The 18,430-nt window shown below is 35.9% G+C and overlaps 2 protein-coding genes across 2 annotated transcripts in view; both read right to left on the reverse strand.

Annotated features, from left to right (window-relative positions):
• LOC149422436 (thioredoxin, mitochondrial-like) overlaps nucleotides 1-18,430 on the reverse strand; it is a 289,804-nt gene that overhangs the window by 232,366 nt on the left and 39,008 nt on the right. The gene's annotated exons all lie outside the window — the stretch shown is intronic.
• Nucleotides 1-18,430, reverse strand: part of LRR (capping protein regulator and myosin 1 linker 1 leucine rich repeat protein) — a 41,261-nt gene that overhangs the window by 20,977 nt on the left and 1,854 nt on the right. Inside the window, exons 5-17 of the mRNA XM_089633290.1 lie at nucleotides 18,061-18,167; nucleotides 17,516-17,637; nucleotides 16,519-16,608; nucleotides 13,371-13,615; nucleotides 12,430-12,617; nucleotides 5,731-5,808; nucleotides 5,015-5,199; nucleotides 3,796-3,944; nucleotides 3,510-3,625; nucleotides 3,348-3,419; nucleotides 1,204-1,375; nucleotides 605-779; nucleotides 342-456 (exon numbers count right to left, since the gene is read on the reverse strand). Of these exons, the coding sequence (XP_089489416.1) occupies nucleotides 342-456; nucleotides 605-779; nucleotides 1,204-1,375; nucleotides 3,348-3,419; nucleotides 3,510-3,625; nucleotides 3,796-3,944; nucleotides 5,015-5,199; nucleotides 5,731-5,808; nucleotides 12,430-12,617; nucleotides 13,371-13,615; nucleotides 16,519-16,608; nucleotides 17,516-17,637; nucleotides 18,061-18,167 (1,814 nt within the window). The remainder of the gene's footprint in view (nucleotides 1-341; nucleotides 457-604; nucleotides 780-1,203; nucleotides 1,376-3,347; nucleotides 3,420-3,509; nucleotides 3,626-3,795; nucleotides 3,945-5,014; nucleotides 5,200-5,730; nucleotides 5,809-12,429; nucleotides 12,618-13,370; nucleotides 13,616-16,518; nucleotides 16,609-17,515; nucleotides 17,638-18,060; nucleotides 18,168-18,430) is intronic.

Below are 18,430 nucleotides of genomic sequence, written 5' to 3' on the forward strand. Positions count from 1 at the left end.
AAGCAGGCCTGGCAAATCGGATGTATTTAGGAACCACCACATAGGGAAACTACATAACAGTATTAGGTATCATGCAGCTTGTTTTGACAAAATGTATCTGTTTTAGTGAAACTTCATGGTTCACCTATGTGACATCGGTAGGTAAGGTCAAGAAATTTTGTTTTTGGGTTCCCTGATTTATCCGAAATACTCGTACATATAAAGTTTTTTTGTAATTTTCTGATTATTTTTATTAGAAAACCTTATAAGATGGTTTCACCATTTCATTGTTTATAGCATCAATGTAAATATGTTCACATATGTATATTTGATGGGAAGGATTTAAACGTAGGCGCACTTACTTGCAAATGGTGAGAAATTCCTGAATGTAGCAAGTCTGTGGCGGAGTCCAACAGGCGCGGGAGGGGAGTGGGAGGCAAGGCGCAACGAGGAACATCTGCCTCTTCTAATGTATCACTGAAATATCAATGACAATAAGTCTCAAAAATACTACAATGTTCTAAATGATAATAATCATCTGGATCTAACCGTATATACAAGGTCAGTGATTGTTTAAATGGAGTTTTTAAAACCCTTGGTGAACAGGTGGAAAGAGTTGTGTTACCTGGGTGAAAAGACGTCTGCAGAAGCATTTCGCAATAATCTGTCTTCCAACTGCTTCCACAGCGGCTCCATTCTCTCCAGGGCTGTTTTGCCTCCTCCCAGCACGTCGGCTGCGGGAAATCCAACCTTCTGGAGTGATCGGTTGTACTGCAGCGCCTGGGAGAGCTCGCCAACTCCTGGAAATCAAAATAGATTAATTTTAAAGATTTCCCATAACAGTTTATTATTTATACCCATAACATTTGTCAATAACAAATTTAATATTTAAGGTGTGGAAGGGCCCTTCCAATTGGCTGAGGATCAGAAGAGGTTTGGAAGAATTCTTTGCAATATTCTTCTTCAAGTGACCAACATTCTTTGAAGAACAGAACATATCAAAGAAGAAGAAATAAAGTAAATCCTTCGACATGGTTTACGCAAACAAAGTCAATTTTTGACAAGGATTTGTTAATTTCTATTATATTTCTATAGATTTAATCTGGGTACATATTGCAATGTTAATTCTTCAGTTTGATGGATCTTACAAAAAGGTATTTTATAAAAAATTAAAAAGTCTTCTTCAAGAACCTCATACATATTCCACAATGAGAGTTTGTTCACCTTTATGTGTGAGATGATTGCGATCTAAGCTGAGATATCTCAGGGACGTGTTCAGGCGGAGCGCGCGTGCCAGTAACCTTGCCCCCGCATCTCCAACGCCGTTACCCGCAACATCCAAGCTCGTCAATCCACGCGCAGCTCCCAGGGCTCCCAACAAAGGAAGGAGAGTGCTCTGCAGAGAAAAAAGCACATTTACATTTTAAAATGTTTATCGGGGTTCGATGAAAAATGTGAAATTTTTAATTTGTATTCAATATATTGTGTTCCACAGACGTAAATTTGTCTGTGTAATTGAAAAAAAATTGATTTTGTGAAAATGAATTGTATTATTTCTTAAATCTGAATCTGACATCATCCGTGGCGGTGAAAAGCTGTAAAATTTCGATTTACATGGTTATATATTGCCCTAATTCGTATTGTTATTTTGCAAATCTCAATCTGATAGGCCAGCTCCGATGTTTATCGGCTGCGAAAATTCGATTTACAAGGAAATGTCATATTTTTATTTTGAATATCTGAATTTGAAGGGACGGCCTTGAAATATCGGTTTACATGGAAGTATGCTGTATTTTTACGATTTTTGCTTGAATATCTGAATTTGAACGGACAGCTGCAATGGTAATCGGCTGCTAAATATCGATTTATGCAGGAATAAGTCGTAACATTATGATTTTACTTCGATTTCGAATTAACATGGTTCTCCTGTAGTATTTCAGTAATAGTATTGTCTTCAAACTTACGGAATAAAGGAGTACATACATACACCTTGGATATATACTTGCAGAACTTAACGATAACATTATTAAAATAGATTTATTTTGAATCATTAAAAAAAAAGAATAAAAACATGTATCCTTTAACACCTTTCATAACACCTTTCTTGATAATTATAGCTCATATAATTGTTATTTATTTATTGCATCTCACTATACTTTATTGCAATTTTACCTGTTAATTGAAGGGTTAACATGGTTGGGATGAAAAAATTGATTGTCTAAGAGGGTGTTAAGTAACTGTTTGAATCGTAAGTAATAATAATTACTAATGCTACTATACGCTATCGGCGTCCGGGCGGCCACCTTCGGAACTAACCGCGTACACCGGTTCGCTGTCCACTGCTCATTCACCGGGCCTCTTTGTAATCCTGCGCCCGATACAACAACACTTGGCCCCGAGCGTGTCTCTTGAAGTCTTCGGAAATTAAAACCGAATTTAAAAGAATATCCAGACAATCACACCCTAAAATTGTTACCTTTCGAAAACGAATATGTATATAGTATAAACTCCTGACTGGATTTCTCAGCGAACCTAATCATCCAACGTGCTCAGCACGTGGCAAAATTGCGGCCTCACCTTGTATCACCGATAGAAACCATGTAAGCTTGATCCTTTTAACCCCTATTCATGTGCTATGGTAAATTCAGTGTCCATTTCGTAATATAAATTCAGAGAGAGAGAGAGAGATCACAATTAGGTAGGAGTATACTATGTACCCGTGATGTTTACCATGTCCAGTATGCATAAGATTGTAAAACTCTGTGTTGTCTCCTTTGTGTATGTTGTACGTTGCCCTGCCATAATATATCATTGTAAACTATTTCTCTTTTGTCATTATTGAACTCCTGCCTAGCTCTGAATGGATTAGCAGAAGATGATAGCTGACCTCCCGGCTTGAGTGAGAGTCGATATCGTGCTCTGGAATGAGCTAGACCGAGGTTGATGTCGGTCGACTGGTACTCAAACCCCGCATCACGTATTATATTGCACTGCCACCCATCGTGTATTGCACGAACATGGGGGCCCAACGCCACATTACAATTAAATAGCACTGGCTTCCAACGTAAAGGAGCAGCCTGGTACCAATTATATGCAAGGGAATTAACGAAGAAAGGAATGTAAGGAGAATATATGACGAATGCGAATGTGAATGGTAGAAGAAGCAAGGGACGCCTGCGGGAAAAATTACATGACCAAGTGAACCAAATACTTCAGACAGAAGGGTTACGAGATGATGTTTAAATGTTAATGAAGCAAGGAGTGTGTGCGAAGACAGAGTTGTTTTGTCATCCATCCTTTGCCTTCCCCTGCGGTGAAAAGGTGTGTTAGTTAATTAGTTAGTGTAAGACTTTCTTTGTATTACTCACTTTTAATTTGCAATCACTTATATCTAAGGATGTCAGTACGGATTCGTGATCTTGTAGAACTTCCACCAGAGCCTAGAAACAAACCATATATTAGAACATAAAATGGGTGTCAAACACAATAGGTGAGTGCTTCAAGGAAAAGGTAATGGGAGAAGGTAATACCTGAACAATGGGGGCAGCCAACTGTCTCCGGCCCTGCATCCGCGCCACAACCAGCCCTCGAAGGGATCGACTCCTGCCTGCTGCTGCCATGACTCCTGCAAGCTCGCTTTCAATACCTGATGACAACAATATTCTAATTAAAACTTATTTTCAACTAATACAAACGTAGCAGGTTGATCAAAATCAAAAAGAAGATCTTTGCATTAAATTTGAACAGGGACTTTTAATTTAAGCGAGGAATCTTCAGTTTAAAGATGAACTATGTAGGAAATATAGAAGGTCATACAGTTATCAGATAGATCCAGGTGGGTCAGGCAGCGCACTCCGGGCAGGCAGGCCTCCAGCACTAGGGGCCCCCCGGGGGCCAGGGCCCCCTTGAGGAACAGCCTCAATCCTACAGCAGCCTCGTTACATGCCAGGCCAAGCAAAACGTTTCTGTAACAGGTAACACATTGACAAATTTAATTATGCAACTCTTATAATACATGTAAAAATGAACTAAGCTTTTTTGTTAGATTTGGGACAGCAGATAAATCGACACTACCTAACGAGGAATTGAAGATCTCCTCACCATGATAAACCATCTCAGCACCTATGTCAACCAACCACAAGAAAAAAAAAGGTTTTATTGGAAGAACAAAGCTTTAACCTTTTCACCAATGCTTTCTCAATGTAGTAAAACGTTTTTTTGTGAGAGTCATACATTTACAAACTTTGAAACTACAGTGAAACATCGAAGAGACCTTTTGGAAAAGCGTGAAAACAATGCATGCGGGAATATAGAAAAATGCTACATTCTTACAAATTCATATCACTTGGGTGACAGTTATATACAAATCATAAAATATTCCAATGTTTACACCCATTGTTGCATCATGGCCCTTATAACGAAATATAAAATGTTTGAAGTCATCCATGCCTTTTTGTTTGCATAATAATTTACGGGTAAAGTTTTCATATTTTTAAAACACCTAGCGAATTGCCAATGACAAGGCCTTGCATATGTCAGTTCCAGCACTGACTGGTTGAGGGAGACCTTTTTACTTCTCCAGCCGGACCTCTCTCTCGACCCTTTGCACCACAGTGGGAGGGATAGATTCATACGTCTGTCACTCCTGGAAACATTGACCATCAGATTCCTTGCCACTTCTCATACCTTTTTCCTTCCCATAACTTTGTCTACTTGCTTTCTCTAAAAAGACCCACCACACAGCATTACCAAATATGCCATAGGTCCGAAGGATAGAAAATAAAAAATGGATGTAGATAAGGGACACGGATTATTTTTAACCTGCTTTTGGAGGCACATAACACTACTTTTCTTGAAAATAGCTTTTAATCATGACAAATCGGCAAACTATTTTTTATTACGACTTTGTTGGGACGTTTTCTTAGGGCTGAATACTCTGGTGGGATAATGGCATTATCCAATCCTTTCTTGACTAGTTGTGTAGATTACAAAGCAGTGCATCCTTTCTTCAAGATTTAAAAAGTCTTGTACTTACTTCAGGGCATCCTGTGGAAGACGGCAGTAGGACAGGTCCAGGTGGTCGAGGGCGAGGCAGGCTGTGAAGAACTGTCTGAGGGAGGGGGGTGGGTCGCGGGTGCTCCTGCGGTTGCTCCACGGGTTGTTGGAGAGGGAGAGCCAGCGGAGCTTGGCACCACAGCCTCGGAGCAAGGCCCCAAACACCTGGACAATTGGACAAGGATTGTTTTAGAATATGAAAGGGTGGGTTGTTTGTACAAGTTTATTTTACAAAGGAAGGTGTTAGCGCCAGGTAACTATTCTAGATTAATAGAAGGTTGCCACCTCACCGCTTATTTCTTCTCACAATACTCTGAGCAATGCCGTAATGTAAGCAGGGCTACACTTGCCTGTACTGACAGCATGTAACACCAAACAATAGGAATGGGAAAGAGGCATACCCGTCCTTCCAAATTCATTTCAGCATAAATCTTGTGTATGATCACTATGACACAAAAAAAAACTTCACATTGAAAACACTATTATCGTAAAAGTTATTGTTGCCGCTGCTTTCCAGGTTGACTTATGCAAAGGTGGATTGACAACAAACAGGGATTTTTCATTGTTTCTACCGATGGAGGACTGTTGTCGCTGCCAAGACTTTCCAGGTTGACTTATGCAGAGATGGATTGACAACGAATAGGGGTGTTAGATTAGAAGCCATATTGCTGACACGTGTGTAATTTATGTACTTACATTTTCCAGAGTGATTTCTGTGTTTGACAAATTCAAATGTGTTAGCACGTTAGGCTGCGCCAGGAAACTGCAGAGATCCTGTAAAGAAATCAAAATAAATTGGATAAATAATATATTTTAATAAATGTACCGATTTTAAAAATGTCATTTACTTAAATATTTAACTCTTTGCACGCGGCTGGATCAACTGCTGTTACGGCAAAAAGTCCATACTCACACGCGGCTGTATCAAAAGTTGATATGGAAACTTTGACGGCCGATATTCCAACGCTCTTTCGTCATAAATGTATTTCTTGCTCACTTGGACATTCGTAGAACTATCACGATGCTGACATCTACAAGAATTTCTCAAAAATAAAATTGTATTTCATAAAAAAATATCCATAATCAAGTGCGCCTCTTCGCGCCTTTTAGTGCTTTAGTTTACAATTTTGTCAACGGATGGCGTTAGTACTAGTATGTTATCTGCGCTTGCGCGCGCCGAGTTGATTTGTGGAGTCTGCGCCGATAACATTCTGTGTTCTGCTGTAAGATTAAATTATTACGAAAAATTCAAATTAATTTGTTCACTTCAGAAATCAATAATTTTTTTTGATTTCTTGTGTTTCGTCTAACGAATTTAATTTTACTGTATCCACGAGTGACCATATTGTGCCGATTTCGCGTTATTTTTAACGATTTATTGTGTTACAAAACTGAGTTGTTGACTTTACTATATACTTATTAATTTTAATATATTTTGTTATATATTACTAAAGTGCGTATTATTTTCGTGTTTTATATACTATTTAAAAAATTATTAGGAAACATTTACAAAAAGTTTTTAGTTTTTTAATTCATTTGATTTTTCGGATAAAAAATGGCCCATAGTTTGGAAGATGATGAAATTGAAAATATATTGAACTCTGATTAGATTGGATTCTGATTATGAAATGTCCGAGGATGAATTTGAACCTTCGGAACTTTCAGATACAGAAACTCAAGGGAATGAGTCTGTAAGTGAAGAAGTGCTACACTCCTGGGTGTCTGGACCTCATATTCCAATAGTACACGAATTTGATGATTTTCAATCCGGCGTTTCTGTACAATTTAACAAAAATTCAACAGAAAGTGATTTTTTTAAACATTTTTTGAATCTTTCGATTATGAATGAAATTGTTCGAGAAACAAACGACTACCATACTTTTCTTCTCATTTCAAAGGAATTTGGTGCGAAGTCACGAATTTATAAGTGGAAGGACACAAGTATTGAAGAAATGTATCTATTTTTTGCAATAACCATGCTTATGACAAGAAACGAACACTTGACTATTGAAGAGTATTGGAGTACAAATATATTTCTAAGTTCCCCTATTTTTGGCCAGATCATGAGTAGAGACCGATATCAATTGTTGTTGCAAAATTTACATTTCTGTGACTCAAATTCGCTTCCTATAGATCTTTATAAAATAAGGTTAATTTTAAATCACACCCGAACACTATTTAAGGAGTCTGTGATACCTTATGAAGACCTATGTATAGATGAAAGTATCATTGTTTTCAAGGGTAGGCTTATTTTTAAGCAATATATTCCATCAAAACGACATCGCTTTGGAATCAAAATGTTTGTTTTGTGTGATGTGAAAACTGGATACATTCTAGATTTCATAATTTACTGTGGAGAAGGCACGGAAATTACAGATAAACAAAACTTGGGAATAACCGGCGCTGTTGTTACTACACTCATAACTGATTATTTTGGCAAAGGGCACAATTTGTGGTGTGACAATTGGTACTCAAGTCCAAAGTTATTCAATTTTTTGCATTCGAAAAAAACTAATGCCTGTGGGACGGTAAAAAAGAACCGAAAGGAAATGCCAAAATTTATTAAACCGAAAAAAGGCGAATTTTAGTCAAAAAGCCACGGTCTCCTTTTAGCATTAAAATGGTGTGATAAAAGGGATGTACATATGCTAACAACCTTGCACGATAACTCATTTAAGGAAACCAATAAAATAAATCACCAAACTAAACAACCCATTCGCAAGCCCGCCTGTGTCATTGATTACAATAAATCTATGGGAGCTGTTGACAAAAGCGACATGATGCTGAGCAGTTTATTCTGTATGAGGAAGACCATAAAATGGTATAAAAAAGTATTTTTTCACATACTTGAAAAATGAAAAATAATGAAGTAAAAGAAAGGAATTGGCTCGTCTATTCGGAAAACAAAGGCTCCATATTCTGCGGACCCTGTTTGGCATTTAGATCTATTGAGAACAGGACCCAATTTGACCAGCAAGGTTTCAATGATTGGAAAAATGCAGAAATTCGAGTAGCTCAACACGAAAACTCTCCAAATCATAGGTCCTGTATTCTCGCTTTAAGATCTAGAGGTTTGATTCACGGTTGTATTCAATCTTCACTAACTGCCCAACTAAACGAGGAAATTGCTTATTGGAAGAACATTTTAAAGAGAGTCGTTGCTGTAATGAAAGTATTGGCATCAATAGGTCTCGCTTTCAGAGGAAGTAATGAAAAATTTGGTGACCCGCACAGTGGGAATTACATAATGCTACTTGAATTAATAGCAGAGTTTGATCCATTTTTAGCCAAGCATATTGAAAGACATGCAAACCAAGGATCTGGAACTACTAGCTACCTATCAAAAACTGTCTGCGACGACTTCATTTGCTTAATGGCTGAGAAAGTACTGAAATGCATTAGTGATGAGATAAAAGAAGCGAAATACTTTTCTTCAATTGTAGACTGTACACCGGATGCAGCACACGTAGATCAACTGACACTTGTGATTAGATTTGTTTTAAATAATGGAGAGCCATGTGAGAGATTTCTTAAATTCTTACCTTCTGTAGGATACAAGGCTCAAGATATGTTTGATGCCATTACTTTAGAGCTAGAAAAGTTGAACATAAATCTAGAAGACTGCCGGGGTCAGTCATATGATAAAGCCTCGAACATGTCAGGAATTTATAATGGTTTACAAGTCAAAATTCAAGAACAAGCACCACTTGCCATATTCGTCCCTTGTGCAGCTCATTCATTAAATTTGGTGGGAACCTTGGCCGCTGAGTCTTGTACAGAAGCCTGTGACTTCTTCATGTTGCTGGAAGAGGTATATACTTTCTTTGTGAAGTCAACCGATCGTTGGAAAAAATTGGCTAATGAAATAGGAAAACGAAAGACGCTGAAGAGAGTAAACCTTACTCGTTGGTCAGCAAGAGCAGGTCAAAGTGTAAGGACGGGTTGTTTCGGAGAATTTGAACAATTCATCAAATTTCAACGTTCATTTTCGAGTACTGTGAAAGATTTTTCAAGTTCTGTTTTTATTTCAGTTTTGTCAAGCAACTAGCCTATAATGATATGATAACAGAACTTGAATTGGACTTTCACAGAACCCGAAAATGAACGTTGAAATTTTATGAATTATTCAAATTCTCCGAAACAACCCGTCCTAAGAGATTCCTGGGATGAAGTACTTACGGTTTTAAAAATGAATGAAAATGACGCTACACAGAAACCCATCCAACGAATTGAAGCAAAGGGAATTCGCCTTAAATTGGAAAAACTGGAAACGACATTTATGATCGTATTTTGGAATGCTATTTTGGACAGATTAAATAAAGTGAGTGCTCAGATTCAGAAGTCATCTGTTGATGTACTGACGGTATCTGATCTTTATGGATCTCTTCTTGAATTTACAATAGCAGAGCGAGAAAACTTTGATTTTTTCGAAAAAAGTGCAATTGAAATGAGCGCAATTAAGCAATATCAGGGCGACATTAAGAGTAAGAGGAACCCTAAGAGAAAAAACTTCATAGACGAAGCATCAAATGAGGAAATTGAAACAACCTCCAGAGACTCTTCCAGAGTCAACACCTTTTTGGTAATTCTGGACAGACTAAGAGCTGAATTAGAGAGAAGACATGGTGCATATAAAATCTTTAAAGAAAAATTTTCATTTTTAACAAGAATGAGTGAACTTTCAACACAAAGAGTCTCAGAAAAAGCTCAGTCTCTTGTGCAATATTACTGTAATGATTTAGAAGACGATTTAGTTCAGGAATGTGTACGCTTTTGTAGTCACATTTCCTCTAATAAGACGGCAGAGAAACCTGAATCGACATCATTACTGAATCTTTTTAAGTTTTTAAGGAAACAATCTCTGTGTAATGTTTATCCAAACTTGGATATAGCTCTCCGCATCGCACTTTGCACCCCGGCCACAAATTTTTCTGGAGAAAGGAGTTTTTCCTGTTTAAAGCGTGTGAAAAATTACCAAAGGTCTTCACTGTCGCAAGAAAAACTTAACTCTTTGGCTCTTCTGAGCATTGAAGCAGACTTAATGAATACTATAAGCTATAAAGATATTATAGATGATTTTGTCAATAAAAAACCCGAAAAAAATTGTAATTCTTGTTATTAAATTTTACTAATTAAATTAAATTGTACTAATTGGTTTGTTTATTTTATTTTTGAATACCTACTTCCTATATTTGAATATTTATTTTGAAAATTGTGTGCCACCTAATGGCACCCTAAAAGTGAGTGATTATGTTTTTTTTATTTTTTATTTATCTATTTTTTAAATTTTTTTTTTTATGATAGATATTATCTTTTTTTTCACTTGTAGCAAACACTTTGTGGGTATACATAATTATAATAATTAAAATAAAATAACTTTGTTTAAATACCACTTTATTGTATATATTTATAACCAACCGGTTTCAGTTCAGCCCGAACCTTCATCAGGGTTAATAAAAACATATTAAATTAATTACAGAGGTGTATGGGTACTTATAGTTAAGCTGGAAGAGGGAGAGAGAACATCAACTTTGGTGGGGGTGGAAGACTTAGGTAGGAGAGAGGGGGTAAACATAGGTGCAGGAAATGGAAATATATTTAAAATGGGGCTGTTTGTTAAATCTAATTGTTTATTTAGTAAATTGATTTTATTGACTTTAAGGGATTTTTTTATCTCGAGTGCTTCTAAATTGTTGAGGCGTAGACCTATCCCGTTTCTATGTAATACTTCTACACCTGAAGGCTTATCAAATGAGTGATCTTTATCTATTAAATGTGTTGCAAATTCCGAAAAACCTATGTTGTTTAAGCATCTCAAGTGCTCAACTACCCGCGTTTGAACATTTCTTGCAGTTTTACCAATGTAAAATGCTTCGCAGTCGTTACATTTAAGTTTATAGATGCCAGAATGGCTTAAATTATTTTCTTTATCTTTTGAGTTAATTAAAAGTTTACCTAGGTTATTATTGGTATAAAAAGCGGCTTTAATTTCTGTTGGAAATTTTAAAACACATGAGGACGAGAAATTATTAATGTATAAAATTCTACGCCAACCATGGTTTTTATTTACTGCGATGTTGGGGATACTATTGTACAGGAATTTATTACAAAATATGAGTCGTTGTTTTTTTGCAAGGATTTTATCAATTAAGGTATGGGTATATCCGTTATTTATGGCGATAGATTTGATTATAGAGAGTTCAATATTGAAGTTAACTTTAGATAGCGGAATAGTGACAAGTCTGTGGACCATAGAATGGAAGGCAGAATGTTTATGGGAAATGGGATGGTTAGAAGTACTATGAATGACTGTATCGGTAAAAGTAGGTTTTCTATAAATATTAAAATTAAATTTATTATTAATAATGGAAAGGGATAGGTCTAGAAAATTTAAACTGTAATTAGTACCTATTTCTACTGTAAACTGAATATTTTTATGGAACGAATTAAGGAGGGACAAGAAGGAATTAAGTTGACGTTCTGTACCTTTCCATATGCAAAAAATGTCATCAACATAACGTTTCCACATAAAAACGTTATTTAAAAGAGGTGAGTTAGAACTAAAAATATTTTTTTCCAAGTTATCCATGAAGATGTCAGCAAATAAAGGACTCGTAGGAAGACCCATGGGTAGTCCGTATTTTTGTTGGACTATAGCGTCATTAAATTTAAAGTAGTTTTGGTTAAGACAGATGTTAAACATTCGGGCAAGATCGTCAGAAAGATCTTTTGGTAGGTTTGAATTTGTTAATAAATTAGACAGTATAGTTCTACATTCGGGTACAGGTACATTTGGGAATAAATTTACAACATCGAAAGAAACTAATTTACAGTTATTGGGTAGAGGCAAATCTTTTAAATTATTGACTAATTCATAAGAATTCTTACTCTTACTTAATCTCTCTCCTACCTAAGTCTTCCACCCCCACCAAAGTTGATGTTCTCTCTCCCTCTTCCAGCTTAACTATAAGTACCCATACACCTCTGTAATTAATTTAATATGTTTTTATTAACCCTGATGAAGGTTCGGGCTGAACTGAAACCGGTTGGTTATAAATATATACAATAAAGTGGTATTTAAACAAAGTTATTTTATTTTAATTATTATAGATATTATCGGTGGCAATTTCCAAGAAGGGGGTAGGGGGCGGCGCAAACGAAGTGGCCTATACTTGTGAAAAGTACAAATACGGCCCTGCACACGAGGATTAGTTTCATATTGTGGAGAATAATCTGTTCTGTCTATATAGTCCAATAAACCATGCCAGAATGCTATAATTTGACATTTAATTGCGTGCATAGGTATTTGAAAATATGTACCGCGTACGGGTATAGATAAAACGGAGCAAATTAACGCGTTCAAAAGGTTAAAAGACAAAGCGTTTTAAAACTTACATGAATGTCATCCTTCAGGTTGTTGTTAGACAAGTCTAGATGAGTGAGAGTCTCGAGGTTGTTGGCGTTATCACAGAGCATCACCCCCAGGTTATTGGCTGCCTTCCCTGTGATACTGCAGTGAGCAAAGCACAGGTGTCTCAAGCCCGCTTCGTTACTTGCTAAGGCTTGAATTATGCTTATGGCTCCTAAAATAAAAGGTAAGTATGAGGTAAAATATTAACTCAAATTTATTAAATATTAAATACGGAAACATGAAAAAATCTAATAAAAACTAGATTTTTACTATATGTACAGCTTTAAATGATACACACTATATACTATCAAATGTATACACAAGGGCACTCAAAACAAAAGCGATTTTTTACATTTTAAATGTAATGTATATTTATTCTAAAACTACTATCATTACATTCTATTTCCTACATAATAAAATTTGGACAACATTGAGACATTACCCACGAAAAACTGCAAGACTTTTATCTTCCTTAACATATAAAGAGAGTTCTGCATGATAGTACTAGTAAAAAAGATAAACAAGTTCAATTAAACAAATTGCCTTTAATTCCAATGTTTAAAGGCAGTTTACAGGTAAAAATTGAAAAATATTTATGCATGGAAAAAAAATAATAGAATTTCAAAAAAGTTATTTATCTTTTTTACTTCTACCATCATGTAGAATCACCTCACGAAGTTAGTGTACTTTAACCCCAGACAACGTGTATATATTTACTTCTATCATCATGTAGACCTCACAAAGTTAGTGTACTTTAACCCCAGACAACCTGTATATATAATTTTTAGTAATGGAGGCTCCTAAGGTATCTGAGCCGTTCTCCCACAAATGGAGAGAAAACTAATATCTTAGTTACACAGCAAAATTCGTACTTTTATTATTTACTTAAAACAACCTATCCATTTGTTTAATTATCAAAACATACCCTTATCCTCAAGAGGATTGTCAGTCAGGTCTATGGTGTGAAGTGAGGCAGCCGCCGATATGCTGGGCGCGAGTCTGGCAGCTCCGTCGTGCCTCATACCCGCCCGCGGCCACAGTAGCTCCCTCAGGGCTCCGCGCCGTAGGGCCCCACTCAGCGCTGGGCCCCCGCCTCCACCCTCCCCGGGGCCGCACACGCCCCTGAACCAGCGGTTGTATTGCAGCGCGCAGACTAGCGCACTTATTTCTCTAGAATTACAAAAAATTAAGAATGAACAACCAATACTAGGATATCATTATCTCTACTTGTTACAAAAAAAGAAGATAATACAACATTTATTATTATTATTAAAAATACATCGATCTGTTCCAGGATCTACATAAACTTGTTTATATTGACACTATGATGTATGTTTAATATATGAACATTATCGATGATTAGTTAACTTTTACTAGCACGCCCGCATTCAGCAATAATAATAATAAGAAGTGTTTTTTAATTTTGTTTTGTAACAAATAGATATAATGATATAATATATAATGTATAATATAATATATAATATAAGATATAATGTCCGGTCGGTGGCCGAGTTGACATCGCGCTTGGGTCTCACTCGGGCGTAGTGTGTTCAATTCCTCGGCTGGCTAAGTCCTCCATCACAACACAAGCAACATTTTCAGCTTACTGTGGTGGTAGTAGGAGATTTTAAAATATTGTCAGGTTATTCGTAACCCGGGAATGTTTGTCTTTCTTTTAAAATAAAAATAAATAAATAAAAAAATGATATCCTGGCTGACAGTTGACGTCAGTTTGATGGTGGCTTTCCACTTGCTAGATAATGTTGATAATGATATCCTGGCTGGGATCTCCCGTGCTCCCGTGCAATGACAGTTGACATCGGTTTAATGGTGGTTTTCCACTCGCTAGATAATTGATAATGACAATGTTTCAAATATTTTGCATGTTGTTCAAAATTACTGCTTTATTTTAAATAATCGGACACAGATTTGAACTTTAAGAAAAAGAGTTTTGATAAGTTATTTAGAAGTATTTTAACTATTGGTCAAAAAACGATCAGTAAATTGTAATGCCTAAAATAATTCATAAAATTAATTGTGCAAAATGAACTCATTTTGAAATTTAAAAATAAAAATGTGACGACGGCATAGATAAAATGTGTCAGTATGGCCCAGCGTTGCCATGTCGTTGGCCTCAGCACGGGTAAGCCACCCAGTGAGGCCAAAATTACTAAATTGTACTAAGAAATGTAAGATACAGTAGAACTCCGTTAATTCAAACCCCGATAATTCGAAAAAATGCGTAATTCGAAATTTTCTCCAAAAAAATATCCACAGAAATTTTTTTTTATACAAAATGGTTTTTTAATTCGAAATTCGTTAATTCGTAATTCGAAATTTATTTTGGTCCGCCCACGAAAATTTGTTTGTGTAATTCGAAAAACTTCGATTTTTGCGAAAATAAATCATAAAATTTGGTAAATCTGAATCTAAAAGACAGCCATAACGGTAAAACGCCGAAAAGTGTATTTTTACGTGATTATTCACCGCCCTAATTAGTATTATTATTTTGTAAATCGGAATCGATTTACACTGGAATGTCGTATTTTTTCCAATTTATTTCGAATATCCGAGTTTGAAGGGCCGAGAAAATTCGTTTTACGCGGAAACATGTGGTAGTTTTATGAATTTACACCAAATATCTGAATTCAAAGGGTCGGCAGCGACGGAATTTGAACGCCAAATTTCAATTTACGCGGAAATACGACAAATTTTTACGAATATACTTCAAATATCTGAATTTCAAAGATCCGGCGCGACGGAAATCGGCTCCGAAATTTCAATTTACGCGGAAATATATCGTATTTTTACTAAATTTACTTCGAATATCTGAGTTAAAAGATCCGGCGCTACGGAAATCGGCCGCAAAAATTTCAATTCACGCAGAAATATGACGTATTTTTACGAAATTTACTTAAAATATCTGAATTTAAAGGGTTGGCTGTGACCGAAATCGGCTTACGAAATTTCGGTTTATTTCGTATTTTTCGAATATCCGAGTTTAAAGGGCCGGCCGCGACGTTAATCGGCCGCGAAAATTTGATTTACGGGGAAATGTGTGGTATTTTTATGAATTTGCTTAGAATAACTGAACTAGAAGGGCCGATCGCGGCGAAAATCGGCTGCAAAAATTCGATTTAAACGGGAATAATTCGTATTAATACGAATTTACTCCAAAGATACCATCCGAATTTGAAGGGGCGGCTGAGGAAATCGATTTTCGCCATCTTTATTTAATTTTTTTTTTTTCATAAAATTTCGAATTACGTGGGAATTCGTTAATTCGAAATTTGATTTTTGATGTCCGCTGGATTTCGAATTAACGAGGTTCTACTGTATAACTAAAAAAAAAAAAAAACAATAATAAACTCCTCAAAAATCCCTGGAAAGGCACAAAATTGCAAAAAAAACTCCTTAGATTATAAACACTCACGTTTTATTGATGAAAATGATAATATTTTAGAATCATTCAGGGAGAAAGGTGCAAAACAAACCTCATAAAGTTGGACAAAACTTCTGAAATCTTTGAGTTTTCCGCATTTCTGGGAATTTTTGATAACCACTGCTAGCAATTTTGTAAAAAAGGGGTTGAAAACAAAGCTTCGCTGACTTAGAAAAACTTACATTCTGTACTTGTGGCTCTCAATTTCTGGCTAGACCTGGGGATTTCTCCCTAAACATGGCAACGCTGATATGGCCATTGTAAGGATGATAAATTTTAAACTATCTATGTATCAATTAAAATAAATAATTTTTGTATTATTTGACTCTAGCATGTACTATAAAAAAAATGTATATTCTAACTCTAGATCTACCTACGCATTTCACCATTCAACAAAATTATTCACAGTACGATACAATTCATTGAGTTTGAATGATTCATAACAAGGGTGACATAATACAATGTGTTTTAACCACAAGAGGAAGGTCAAAAAACTATTGTTGTGGTTTTCCATAAAATTTGTAGCATTGAATTACTGGAATTGCAATGCAAACAAAGGAATTCCAAAATAGTATCGACTGTGTTCAAATCAAAAGGTGTGTCATTCTTGTTAACATTTTATTTTACTTACTTTGGATCCAAATGTTCAAAATCTCGGAGCATCAATACACGCTGGTTGTGTGTATGGTACATTGTGTCAATATCCCACGTCACATCCTCCCTAAAATAATAAAAAATATATTTACATAACATTTGATAATATTAAGTATCGAACAATGACGTTATAATACATACAGACTTGTTATTGTTTCACAAAATTACAAAATGGCAAGTAAGTTGTTTCCAGTAAATTCTTAATTCAAACATTTTTCATATAATATGGAAAAAAGCATTCAAAAAATATGTGTGTGAGAATGAAATAAACAATAGGACCAGGCGGTGTTTTCGAATTTAAAAGTTGTGCCGAATACTACATTCTACATCACAGGTGTGACTGAGGTGACAAGATACGCTTACTCGCTTACACTAAGATGATTATAGAATACTGTATGAGACGACCTACTGCCAGTAGGTTGTCCTTCTTATACTTATGTGTTACTTCTTTCGCTATCTCACTTTCTCTAATGGCACTGAAGATCTTCAGGAAAATAAACAAAATAATTGTATGTTTTTATAATAATAAATATATGGCAAGTATTTACGAATGAAATGTTGTTCCTTGGCACTAGTAAAAGTGTTTGCCGTGTAATTCAAACACCTTCCCATCACACATGAGGGCATTTTGGCCCTTTTTATGCAATTTAGTTCGAGATAGCACATGACCTTATATGACGTGTGATAGATTAGTACTAAAACTACGATATCGAAAGCACGACAATTAGAGTTTCTTGTGCTTGCCACTTGAGAGCTCTACAACACATCTTTATGTATTGATGTAATGTGTAATGAAGATCAGTTATACATGACATAATATTATAGCATTCATCTATTTTATTTCATTCTTTTGTTTTCCCTCATAATTTAAAATAAGAATCAATCAGTGTTGCCATTACATTAAAATATTGTAAGGTAGTACCTACCCAAGTCTCTCAATAATAATATTATAACAGAAGTGATTAGGTACATACCTGAAAGGGACTTGCAATAAATCACAAGCAGCTGCATACTGAGCTGAGAAGCCACCGCAGGGACCCCCTACGGTGGTCCCTGTGACCCGTTCTGCTGCTTCTAGGGCCCCTTGTACTGATATCTAAAATCATTAAAATTATAATTATTAAAACAGTTTTGATAATAATTGTTTCATTGGTTGGTTGACAATTTAAATAGAGCAAACACAAGCGAGCAAAAATCACTTTGGTGGTTTGTCGAGTCACAAACAATTGGGAATACCACAATTTACAATTGAGTACATAATAGTTATTTTGGTGTTGTTACTACAATACAATAGCAATCTAATTTTTTTTATCAGAAAAATGACCTCTGGTTCATATTGAGAGAGAGAGGTTTTGAGTTTGAATAGATTGGATGAATTTTATTATAAATTTATGGACGCTATCAGTCTAGGTTTACTGTTATATATACAGGATGGTTGTAATAAATTGACACCTGGCAATAAGCTCGCCTTTATAATGTCATATAATGTATTTGAAATGTAAAAAATTAATATTTTTACCTTAGGGATGATATGCGCGAGGGCAGCCCCGGGACAAAGGCGCGCCAAAGCTCCTGCCAGGGCACACACCGCCCCCACCACTCGAGCGTCCCCTTCTGATTCATCTCCTGGAAATTATATCAATTAAACTGAGTATAAACAAGCAGGGCCGGCCCTGTGCAAGCGCAATTAGAGTAGTCCACTTCGGGCGCCGAATTACCAAGGAGCCAAGATGCTGATAATACTTAGCACCTAATAAAGCGCCCTTGAGGTTTTTATTAGCGACAGGCGCCGTAAGGCTCAGAACTGGCCCTGATCACAAGTCGTAATAATAATAATAATGTGTATGATTTGTGTAGTGCTGTTTTTGTGAAAAATCACCTCAAGGGGG

This window comes from Hesperophylax consimilis, chromosome 7, assembly GCF_061612785.1.
Source record: "Hesperophylax consimilis isolate HC1 chromosome 7, BYU_Hcon_1.0, whole genome shotgun sequence".
Taxonomy (NCBI): domain Eukaryota; kingdom Metazoa; phylum Arthropoda; class Insecta; order Trichoptera; family Limnephilidae; genus Hesperophylax; species Hesperophylax consimilis.